A 12,794-nucleotide genomic window follows, 5' to 3' on the forward strand; every position below is an offset into this window, starting at 1 on the left:
ATTTGAGGGGTAGGCCACTTCCCATTTAAGTTAGGAGTAAAATCAATAATCAGTGTAATCTCAACTAATACTTGGGGAAGAATACGTATCCAGGTGCATTGTTTTCCTGATAAATCTGCAGACATGTCTCTTGGAGCACGCAGACTTTGGGGACGAGAGTAGTGAAGGCAGTAGTTCTGCCATGGGGAATTTTCTTTTGGACTATTATCTGATGGTTTTATTTGCGTTTATGAGATCACCTTATTCTCCTGGAACAACATTAATGGCTGGGAGAAAATGTACAGCTTCTTGATTTGGAAAATAGAATAACCTATTTCCATTTGGTAACGATGTGCTTCTAGTAAAGTAAAAGTAATTTTCTACCATACAACAGAGACAGAATTTGAATTTAATCACTTGGCCCAAAGGAATATTATGTAAGCATTTTATGCTTGAGAATCTCGTTTCAGAGTATTTCTGTTGCATTTCTCATAATAACATTGTAAATTAAAATGTTTGCATTTGTAAATGCAAGACTGAGTGTGCTTTGATAGCCCATGATCCAGACCCCAGAGAGTATCCACGTGCTTCTTATGCACTGTATCAGGCTGAAGTGAATTTTAGGGTGTTACTAATTAGGTGTTCTTTTTGTCTGAATGTAATTTTTTAAATTCATATTTGTTTGCAGTTTTTAAATTACCTATTATATAAAGTTTTACTGCCACTTAATGGTAGGCAGTTTTGACCCTTTTAGATGTGGGTAGACAACATATGCTGGAGTGGGAACATATGCCATTCTGCATTTCTGAACACAATGTAAATCTAATTAAGCCTCCCTACAGTACCACTTCCTAGAATAATTTGGCATTCTGTTCTGCTATGGTAATAAACAACCCCACTTGTCTATCATTGCAGGTTCATACTGGCGGCTTTTTTATCTATGACCATCTTAGTAAACCCCAATGATTTGTTTCTGGCTCTCACGTTAACATTTATTTATATTTATTCCTTTAGAGCACAGAAATAATATTTCAAAAGGATAGCCTTGATTTTTCCAAATACACCAAGTATACTCATCAACCACAATTGTGGCAGCTCAGCAAAGATAAACAATAATTTCGATGAGTTTATTGTTTCAATGCCTGACCGCTTCATGGAAAATCGGTCCAATAGGTGACTGACTAAAAGTCCTGAAAACATAAAGCTCAAGCTCTTTTCCTCTCTCAACCAGCATCAGCAAAGAATTTCTGCATTTTCTGTGATTTAAAACATGCCATGTGTGAGTTAGTCTAGATCAGAGGGAGATTACCTGTGCACCATCAAAGATCTACTGGAATGTGTGTATCAACCGAAAAGATATCATATAGATGGTTACTTTTCTGCTTGAGTCATTGTCCCCAGTGAGACCTTTTTCATTAAACTTATAAAGAGAATGAATTCAAGTGTGATTGCACCCGTTATTGGAGATGTCTACATTTTTATGAAACTAAATACAGACAGTTCTTCCCTAAAGGATGCCTGCTTAGATGGGATGTCTTACTCTCAAGATATGGATTCTAACTGCCCAGTTCCTAAGCACAGAAATATGCTGTTAGGTTACCAGATATGGAATTCATGTGAATATAAAATCACCCATTGACCCAAATCCAAAATACAATAAAAAGACTGCATGTGTTGCACTAACTGCAGCTCTTTGAAGTCTTGACTGTATAGATTCCATAATCCACTCTTCTTATAATTATTATATTCCTCCACTCCTTGTGGAGTCTGAATTGGAAAAAGAATCAAAGAAAATTACAGCAATTCTTATATGGGTCAGAAGAGGTGGGGTTTTTGTGATAAACAGCAGCCACATAGACCCTGTTAACTACACAAATGGTATGTGTATAGTCCCAAAAGTCAAAGCACACATGTGTGAGAGAATAGGAAAGAAAATAGATATGACAGAAAACAGACTAACAAAAACAGAACAGCAGCTCAGTGATCCAGCTGGCCTTTATTTTGATGACTGTATTGATGGATGGTGATTTATGCTGTAAATTCAATGTCTGGAAGGAATCGTATTGGAAGTTTATCTACATATATTAAGCCACCCCTCCACCACCAAAAAAAAAATTTTCTTCCTCTCATTCATCTGTCAACATAGTCTATTTCTCTTTAGAAGGCAAAAAGCAAAGCACGAATCAAAACAGTATTTGACTAGACACTGACATTATACAAGATGTCAGCATCCTGGATTTACTGCGTAGTGGAATCAAGTGCAATAAAAGCTCTATTAAGATCTCCGCTTCTCACTGGCAAGAGTCACCACAGGTAGAACCTAATGCTTCTAAATCAGCGACATAGTTCTCACTCCAGCAGGTTAATGGGCATTAACTATGCCATCTTGTTCTCCTGCTAGCCTTCAGTTAATGTGGCTGCATTGCAGAAAGCACACAAATCACCCATTAAAGTAATTTTCATTGATAGTATTTGCTTTCTGAGTACAGCACATTAATTAGCCTTCTTTCTTTGTCGAGTCACACTAGCAGAAAAACTGGAAGAATCACAGGCACTGCATGTTGGTCAGGAAGTTGCATGGTAAGAAAGTTGAGGCAAGCAGGCCTAGTTTTAGACACATGACTCTAACTTAAACAATGCATATTACTCTGAAATATATGAGACATAGCAATGGTTGCTGTGACATCATATGCCCATTAGGAATGGTTAATAACTCCTGCCACTGGCTGCTGTTTTCAGATGCCTACAAAAACACGGAAGTTTCCTCTTTCTTTTATTTTAGCAAGCAGAAGGAAATGGGTTATCAGCACTCTGAGTCATGACCCATATTGCCTGTGATAAACTTAATAGGTCCTGTGAATTTTAGAGATCTTAATTAAATGAAGGAGAGAAGCAAAAATTCACATAACCTGTCACTTGACACAGATGTTTTATCATCGATTTCACTAACCAAATAACAGGTAGAACAGTTTAGTACTGTAATAAGGACATACACTACATCAATAGGTTTAAATTTTCCTTACAACAATTCAGTAAAATTTGGGTCTATTTTCGAGACAAGAGCTCAGTCCAGGTCTTTAGTAGCTCAATGTGAAGTCATTAGAAGAACCTGCATAAGACAACTCGCTGAACTTGAGATGTTGACCCCAACTATTTTTGCAATTTGTCATGTTTCCTGTGGGCAGCTGATAACAGTCTCAATGGCTTCTCACACTGACTGCTGCTGACTGCCCCTTTTGTCTGCCTCCTCCCTTCAGCAGGGCATGTTACAGGTGTGACTCTAAGGCAAGTGGGGTTATTAGTGCCTTAACTCCAGCTTGGGGTTCTTCATGCGCTAAGGATCTTTAGGTCCACTAGAAGATTTTTGGAAATTAAAGGTGAATGGTAAAAGTATATCTTAATTATTTTGGTGTCAGTTTTTAAAAAGACAGTTCTGCTAATCGCATTTTCAAAATGCATGTGATGAATAGACCAGGTGAGATTTCTATTAACTTTACAGGTTACCTGAAACTGGTGAGAATCACCTGACATCACTGTTGTAGTTTACACAAAGGAAATCGTTCTACTTGATAATAAACATGATATACAATGAAAGATTTTCCTGAGGAGCAGATAGCTGTGTTACACTTGTTCACTTTGCAGTATTTAAAAGCACTTCTGTAGAACGCTGGCAATGAATGAAAGGTTTGGTAGTATTGTCCCTGTGACCCACATAGCTGGCAATGCTGAGTTCAAGTGCTGGCCCATGTGATTGATTGGCTGTGTAGATTTGAGCAGTTTCTCTTAATTTTGTAAAACAGAGGTAGTAGCGCTTAGTGATCTATCTTACAGGAATGCTGAGACATATTTGCAAAGCACTTTGAACATGTCTACTATGACACAAATTTTAAGTGTCACTATATATTGGTGCAAGACTATGTGATACATAAATCCAGCTCGAAAATACTTTAAAGAGATTCTAATGCAGGGGTCCTCAAACTTTTTAACCAGGGGGCCGGCACGTGGGTGAAGTGGCAGGCAGTCATCTGCGGCTGCTTGGTTTCCCCCCCCAACCCCCGGCGGGGTGGGGCAGGGGGGGTCTGTAAATACCGGGGGCCGGATTGAGGACCCTGGGGGGCTGTATCCAGCCCGCGGGCCCTAGTTTGAGGACCCCTGGTCTAATGCTAGAGAAAGCCCAAAAAGTGGGTCTCCTGGCTTGGTCTGGAAAGGCTGCAAATACAGAGAAACCCCATACATGAGGATTGTAGCCCTAGAATCTCTTTAATATGAGCCTGCCTCTCCTGCCTCCCATCCCCAATTGGATCCCTTCTCTTCCAGTCTCCTCGCCCAGTCAGGTAAACTAGAAAATCCAACAATTATTCAGCTTCTCAGTTTAGCTTTGGAGTAGGATTAAGGGCTTGATTCATACCAGTATCCACTCCTGTTGAAATCTTATGTCCTTAATACTTCAGAGACTTTGGATGATACTTAAAAGTAGTAAAATATGAATATGTGCTGGGATTTTCCTTAGGTATTTGCACATGCATAATTAAGGACTTGGTTTTTTTCTTGGGGGTTACGACTTAAATTATAAGAGGATTTATTTTGAGTGAGATGCAAAAGAGTTAGAAAATTACAATTTTATAAGTTTTCCAGCCAACTGCTTTTCAATTACAGGGTCAGTTGTTATACATCTCTTCTACTTTTTTTTTTTTAGAAAAAAAGAGTGAAATAGTTGAATTTATGGATCACACACATGTTTTGAGCACTCAATGGTAATTAAAACACACTTTACAGCTAGGATGAGTCCGAAACATTTGTCCTGTGGTGACCATAGTGATCACCTAACTGTAGGTGGATGTGTTTACTATCAAGCAAGTAGCTTGATAATCAGAGAGCAGCTGATTCTATTTCAAATGTCTTAGAGGTTCTCTAGTCTGTTTCATTGACTATGGCTGTTGAGGAGAGCAGTTTGGCTAATAATTTTATGGTGTCCATTTCTGATAACCATTCAGGTATCAGATAAGCTAGGTATCAGGTATGTTAATGAAGACTGATTCCTGAGCCTGGACACTGGGGAATTTGGCAGTTTTCTTCCTTTTTAACATATCTGTGACCTGACACAGATTTCTGAAGTAAACATTACAATTTAGATGTCTCGTTTGCAAAGTAAATGAAACTTGGAGAGGGCTTGGAGTGATGTGAGGTACTGACAGCCCAGAGCAATGTTTTAGCCCTATTTCTGAATCTATAGATGAGCTTCTGTAGTAAGAGTCTGTGCACCGTGAGAGGAGAACTGGAAAAGCAGAAGCAAGACAGACTTTGCATGCTGCCTTCTACTGGCTTACTCCATTTTCCCAATTTCCCTTTTAAAAACTATAGGCTAGCAGAAGTATGAGTTGTTTGGCAGTCAAGAAACCGCAGATCACCTCAAAGGGTTATAAAAAAGGCATCAGCAAATACACAAAGTCAGTGGCATGGGGGACCCTAGGAAAAAATATCTGAAAGCAGGAATATGATGAACAGGGTCAGTGACAAGAGCGCAAGGCAAGTCTCAGAATGAAGGAATTGAGAGGACTGCCGAGACAGTAGGAGGATATCAGAAAGCATGGTGTAGGTAGAGTTTGTGTGCAGGCTTGCAAGAAAGTATAAAGAGCTCATTTTTTATAACTTTAGGAACAGGAATCCAAATACAAGATACAAAAAATCTTGAATGACATTGCTGGGACATTGTCTGGGCAGTGGCACCATTTGAGGGTTCGTGGGTTAAGCTCAGCAGGATGGAGTTCAGTTGTACCTTGTGTTAATTTTTCTCTTGGATGGGTACTAGGGCCCAGGTGGTTCAGGCCCAGCACACTGCTCTGCCTTATGCTCCCAAGGAGAAACAGTCAAGAGGAGCCAGAGACTCCAGCAAAGAGGAGCGTGCTGCCAAAATCAGGGCCTTCGGACATGCAGAGAGCTCCAGTTATTGGAGTTTCTTCATCGTCTTCTCTTTGACCGTTATATTCATTTTCACCATCTTCTTTGCTTAGTCCCCCTCAGTCTCTTTCATGTCTCTATACAGTTACTCTTTACCCCATTATCTCCCTCCCAGTCCTGCCTAACTATAAATCTTGAAATTAAGGTTTTATGTTTCGCAATGATGTTGTTCGCTCTCATGGGTTAGATCTTTTATCCATCTTATCTCATGTTTTTTATGTTGTAAGCTCTTTGTTATAAGCAGGCATCTTCTGTTGTTTTAAACAGATAAACAGTGCTGTTACGTTGCAGCTCTGGTTTTGGCTGGTTCCAGTTTAAAAGACTGATTACCTAAATTTTACTGGCCTGCATCAAAGTGGAACAGTTTCAGATATGGCCTAAATCAAATGAAGGTGAACACAGTTGCTTGGTGCCTCACCACTCGTTAATAATGTAGCCTAAAATACAAGCCACGTTAAAATGCTGGTTTGAGTCTTTTTGTTGGCACCAGTTAAATCCTCCTCCACCAGAGCATAGATCTCTTGCAGCCTTTTATGATTGTAAGTTCACGTTTGATTTTAAGTTTGTGTTCAATAATGAATGTTTTGCTTAACAGCAATTGTTAAACCATGGTTTTGTATTTAGGATTAACAGAGTGAGAAGCAAATGTGCATCTTTTTGTGTTCAATGTGAAAATATCAGTGTGCAATAGTGTGCAACAAGAAAATAACAGTGTGCAATTATATCAATTATGTCTGGATTTTCCTCAAATATTTCTGCGCAGTTGTCCATGAGGTAGCTTGAAAGCTACATCATTGGAGCCAAAAAGAAATTGTGGTGAGAGGAAGAGCAGAATCTTTGCCGTTTTTAATAACTGTCAATCTGTTTGAATTGTAGGCACTTTTCCTGTCTGTCTTCTAAATATATGTGCCCTGGTGTTCCAGCAGTTATGAGTACATTGTTGGCCAATATAAATGCTTTCTATGCTCATACTACGGCAGCAACGAATGTATCTGCTTCAGACCGGTTTGCTGCTACTAACTTCGGGGTAAGTAGACTTTTTTAATAGCATATCTAGTCCTCATTCTTTTTTTCTAATATATGATACCATATTAACATTTAAATTCAAAAATTTTTAAAAGTTGGTCTTTTAAATAAGAGTTGCTGTTAGCTTTTGAAAATTTTACCCTGAGTCTCTAAAATCAGTCATTATAAAAGCTGGAGAAGATACTGTTCAGTTCTTTACATAATGAAACATAAGGCGTATAGTGTAGAAATTACTGGCACACATTCATTGTACTAAAATCTTCAACAATCCGTTTTTGGTTTTATTGCAGCAGGGCTTGCAAACTAACTGCGCTAGACTATCAGTTGCAGTTGCTTTCTTAGGGTGTGTCATCAGTGAGCTCATATTAACCTAATGGATTTAGCCATAAGTACTATTCTTCTTCTCAAAACAGCCTATAATGATGGACTCTTATTTTTGCTGAAATAATGGTGCACTGTCCAAACCTGGATGTAGGTATCAGAGATTGTAGGAGGAATACCAGGATGTGGTAGCACTTTTTTTGTTGTTGCTAACTTTCATTCTGTGGGTAAGTATCTCACAGTGTAGACTTCCTAGTCTTTGAACATGATAAAAAATAAGATTCATTCACTCTGTATTCTAATCTGTTTACCTACACTCACTGGGGAGTTGAGAGCAATAATTCAAAGAGATTGCTTTCATATCACTACCATTACACGTGATACAGTCAGAGATAAGGGTATAAATACAATTTAATGCTGAAAAATGCATTCATTCCTGGTTTTGGGGTTTTTTTGGCTGTTATTTGTATGGCCAATATTAAAGCTTTTTTTCATTTAACAGTAGCTATGAACTCTTGATAATATTTTGTAAAATATCATTTATTGACACAAAATATCAAACATAATTGCAATTTATTAAATACAAATTATAGTTGTTTGAAGTAGTGTTAGAGGTAGTAATGCTGTTCTCCAGTATTAAGAATAATAGAAACATTATGAATTTCAGGATTTTCAAGACAACGTTATGAAATTATACATTTGGAGTAGTAAACCAAGAAAGACTTAATTCTGGTTTTGCTTTTGTCTTCCCATCAGAAGTCAAAACCACAATTATCAGACTGTGCTCAGTAAAGTAATTCAGTCCATGCCTGGAAAAAAGTATAAATGTTTAGTTTTGTAAAGAAAATTTGCACTGGATGCTAAAACAAATTTGGATTTGTAGCAGTATATTAAGTAAAGCATTCCTGCGTAATTTTTTAATACAAGGCCTCAGATAGTTGAAGCTAAATATTAGCTTGCATTTCATGCACAAGTACCTTTGAGATAGAACATGTATCTATAAAACCCACTTTGTGTAGTAATAATACCAAAGATTGATTTTTTTTTTGTATTATTGCTAAATCCTGAATGTTCTTAGGATCTGCTGCTACTGCTTACAGCTGTAAATAGTCAACCATTAGTACTAAATACTCCTAAAGCAGTACAAATATTAATGTATTTTCAAATCTAAGTCGTTGAGTCTGTAAAAAATTTTAAAAATCCATTAAGTCATTGTTTTCACATCCATTCAGTTTTGGATTTTTTTTTTTTAAGTATCTACTCTAAATACCAATTTATTTATTTTTCTTTTAAATGTTAAACCTGGTGGAAGTACGCACATATAAATGTCTCCAGGGCTGGGTCTTTAGTTTGGAGACAGCATTTTCTTGAACAGGAGCTTTCTCTCCTGCTGCTAGGGGTTTGCTTTGAAAGACGAATATTAACATTGCTCCATTACCATAAAGCAAAAAAGTTTTATAGCTAAAAAGCACTATCAGAATATTTATGATTTAATTATTGTATTACCATTGCAGCACAATATTGCTATGTTCTTATTTAATAAACTTCTTTTATAAGCTAATCAATGGTTTATTATGGAATGACTCTACATCTCTGTTGATACAAGGCTACTCTCAATGTTCAAGGTCTATTAGACTTTTGAGTTTGATCCAGCTTTTGAAATTTAGAATGTTTTGCTGGATTTTCTGTTCTTTTTTTTTCTCCACTTTTCTAACGATCGGAACTACTTTATCCTCAGATTGGACAGAGATTAAGTCCTCTCTCTGATGTTAATGCCAGTTTACCTTTGACGCAAATTCCAATCCAATTCAGAGTTCAACAGATGGATGGAAAGACAGTAGTAAGCATCACTAATAGAGATTTGGAGCTCTTTTTTCAAGCAATTGACTTATAGGCAAAATATTAGATTATTTTTCTCTCTTGGGTAAAAGGGCATTTGTTAGTGGATAGCTGCACATCATTCATCAAAAAGAACATCTCAAATTCAAGTCCTCAGGCTACAGCTGGGAAGGATTTGGCTGGCTGAATAGTTCAGTACGGATTTATAGAATGACAAAAAAGTTCCCTTTTGATTGATACCTTCAGGGAACTGTGCCAAATTAGTGCCTTTTGGTGTAGGTTAGTGCTCCAGTGATGAGAGACAGTGCACAAAGAACTCTGTTTTCATAGTAGTGCGGCACGTATTTCAGGGGTGGTGTGGATACAATCACGCAGACTGAGAGCTTCCAGACCTTGCTGCTTCCACAAGCCTCCTGCTTTCATGTAGGCTGGCAAGGATTACTGCGGTTCTGTGCAGTGGGCTACGGAATATGTTCGAACTTGAAGACTGTTAATTGGAAACTCTCATTAGTATTACTTGAGAATGGCATGACTCATCTGCATGTCTCACAGCAAAATACTTTCACTGCACCTTCAGCTGTCAAGATAACAAATTAATCTTCACATTTGAAAGTGAAAACTAACTGCATAGTACTACTTAGCTTATTCCTACAAAAGGCACTGTTTCTGAAGCATAATTTTCATTCATACTTTTACACCAAATTCTGCTGTAAATGAGCATCACTTTTTACACATTAAAGGAAGGGGGAAGTGCTTTCTCTAAGAGTGTAGGCAATTACAAGGCAAATATAAAAATTTAACAAGCTTATCTGCTTTAACAAGCCTAGCTAACACAACCTAACGCTTTGGACTTTATGCTGAATTGATGCTGGGTTTGCATTTTTGGTCAGAGACATCAGGAAATGCTTTTCAGTTTCCAGATATTTTGAGTTATTTAACAATGCATCATTTGTTAAGAAAGTAAAATGCTGCATAGGAAAGTCAATGTCACCTCACTAATGTTTTGCACAGCTGCACAGTGTTGAGTGTGTACCAGGTAAATCACAATATAGGATAGAAATGAAAAATAAAGTGAATGTTTCCTTGAAACACAGATATCTCAGACAAGCACTTCTATATGAAACAATGGAAAACAATCAGTTTTCCTAGTTACGAATGGAAAGCAGATTTCTAAAAAACCACCAGTTACAGGAACTGCAAATTCTTATGCAACATATTGTTTTTTTTTTACAGAGGGAAAAGTTCATAAAACTGCTGGATCAGTTGCACAATTCTCTGAGGATTGATTTATCTAAATACAGGGTATGTGTAACATATTCTATCTAGAGGACAACTTAAATGTTTTTTCTTGTGAATATCCCTGTGGGATTTATCTGCTTAAAGAAGTTGTAGAGATTAATCCCTTTTTGGCATAGAAGCTGAAAATATTGAGTGCTGATGTAAGACCCCAAATTTTGGAACAAAAGTTTACAGAATTTAAGCAGTGTAACAACAATATTTTTCCAATTTAAAAAAAGTTATTCTTTTCATTGCAAAAGCTGAGAATCGTTCAAAGGTTGACCAGACATTCAAGAAAAGAGTACAATTCAACAACTTCAGTTAAATTAATCCATATCTTGATTATGTTAATTTATCTGGGAATTGCCTTCACTGACTCATGTGGTGCAAATTACAGTTACTGCTGTATTTGTTTTGAGAGACTGACATCTTTGCTGCAACTTGCATGCTAAGATCCTAGGAATCTTGAAAGAGACTTCACTCCTCATTTTTCTACATGGTAGGAATTCCAGTTTCATTTCTGCCTTATGGAAGCTCTTTCCACCAAGGTATGCTCCAAACCCAGCCTTTCAGGAAAGAAGCATGCACTGAGTACCTGCAAGTTATCATACCATTCTGAACTCCCTCTCCTTTCCATTCCACTGGATCATGAAACTTATGGATGATACATATGCAATATAGGGCTCCATCAGCTATGACTCTCCTTTCAGCTTCTAGGAATGGCAGCCTCCAACTCAAGGATTTCTGTGTTCATCTGGTCTGCTTTCTAAATCTGAAGGAGAAAGGGAATAGGTAAAAGAACCTTAAGGTATCAGAGGTAGTAGAAGTTGCACATACTCAGTTTTTAAGACCATATCCTTTGTGCAGCAGATATGTTCATCCTAGGATCTTTTAATTTTGAAGGATGTTATCCAGATAATATTGGAGCATGAGAATATTTGGCTGTGTTAGTATGAAGCCATGATCGTAACACTGCTTCCCATCAGCCTTCCTGTTAATCTAGAAACCATAGCAAATGTTTCATAGATTTCTTCATCAAGCTTACTACTGCATTTGTGCCTCCAAGTAGTTTATGTACCATGGAGAACCCATAAATTATTTTTATTAGCAACATTTTCCAGTCTTTTTATAGTGTTTTATACTCCATTAATGTTTTGGAATTATCACAATATTTTAAATCATTCATATTACAAATACAGGAGCATTATCCAGAGGTGTTCCTATTCATGTTGAAGGGGTGCTTATCACTGACTTCCTCACAGGCAGGCTTCAGGTAACAGGTGGACATTTCTAATCCTTCCAAGCAGCATCTTTGTTTTCCCAGCGGTTTTTTTTTTTCTTAGCTGTTCAAGGATCTTACCTGTAACTCCAATTTTACCTGATTCCTCTCTTCCTAATTCACCAGGATAATTTTCCTGCCAGTAATACTGAAAGACTCCAAGATCTGAAATCAACTGTGGACCTGCTTACCAGCATTACTTTTTTTCGAATGAAGGTATTGTCCTTTATTTGCACAATGGCTTAAAAAAAAAAAAAAAAAAAAGCTGTTGCCTTTTATTTTCCAGGAAAATCATACTCTAGTTAATGCTCTTAATTGATTCATCTGATTCAGTTTTAAATTAGATCTCTCAGCTTACTGAACATCATTAAGGTAAAGTCATCTTATTCATCCTTTGTATTAATAATGTGGTAAAAGCCATTATCTTTGAAAAATAAACAACTGTCTTTTGCATTTTTAACAATGATTTTTACATCTCCCGAAGGAAACAAAAAAAATACTTTTTTATTTAGTTTAAAGTCAAGTCACATAAAGTAAACTCAGTTGAACTTCTTAGGAACACGTGTCATAGAATTGTGTTTTCCTGGTAGTTATAACTCGGCTCTCCTTACTTACTCCAGATGTTGATATCTAGGTGGTCAACTTCTAAAATATTTTTAGAACGGAATGGTATACATTAATATTACTGGATGAAAATACAGAAACAGAAAGCAACGTTTGTCACAAAAGCATGTGATTTCACTGCATTAGGCACTACATAAGAATTAAAATAATCCATTAAGTTGAAGTTCAAATTAATGTATCCTAAAGTGTAATAAAAAGTGGAACCTATTGCTTTAAAAAGTGAAGAGTTATTTGGCTGATATTCAGAGGAAATTATATGGTTTAATTATTCCCTAAATAATAGAAAAACCTTTAGGTTTTCCACTAGAGGTGAAAACCCTTGGACACATATGCTTCTTTCATCATACGAATACTTTCTTTCAAATAAAACTTAGTGATGCGATCTACTTGCTTAACTTAATATGGGGTTTAATGCATCTTTAAACTAAGATCACCTTAAGTCAACACAATTTTAAATATTTTTATCATTGCTATATTTAAAGACTTTTCA

General features: G+C 36.8%; 1 protein-coding gene across 5 annotated transcripts in view; it reads left to right on the forward strand.

The window, feature by feature from the left end:
- Positions 1-12,794, forward strand: part of UNC13C (unc-13 homolog C) — a 233,908-nt gene that overhangs the window by 135,487 nt on the left and 85,627 nt on the right. For all 5 annotated transcript variants that reach the window (XM_040601370.1, XM_040601366.1, XM_040601367.1 and 2 more), the window contains 3 exons: positions 6,814-6,964; positions 10,357-10,425; positions 11,807-11,896. In XM_040601370.1, the coding sequence (XP_040457304.1) occupies positions 6,814-6,964; positions 10,357-10,425; positions 11,807-11,896 (310 nt within the window). The remainder of the gene's footprint in view (positions 1-6,813; positions 6,965-10,356; positions 10,426-11,806; positions 11,897-12,794) is intronic.

The sequence above is a fragment of the Falco naumanni genome, chromosome 7 (assembly GCF_017639655.2).
Source record: "Falco naumanni isolate bFalNau1 chromosome 7, bFalNau1.pat, whole genome shotgun sequence".
Lineage (NCBI taxonomy): Eukaryota > Metazoa > Chordata > Aves > Falconiformes > Falconidae > Falco > Falco naumanni.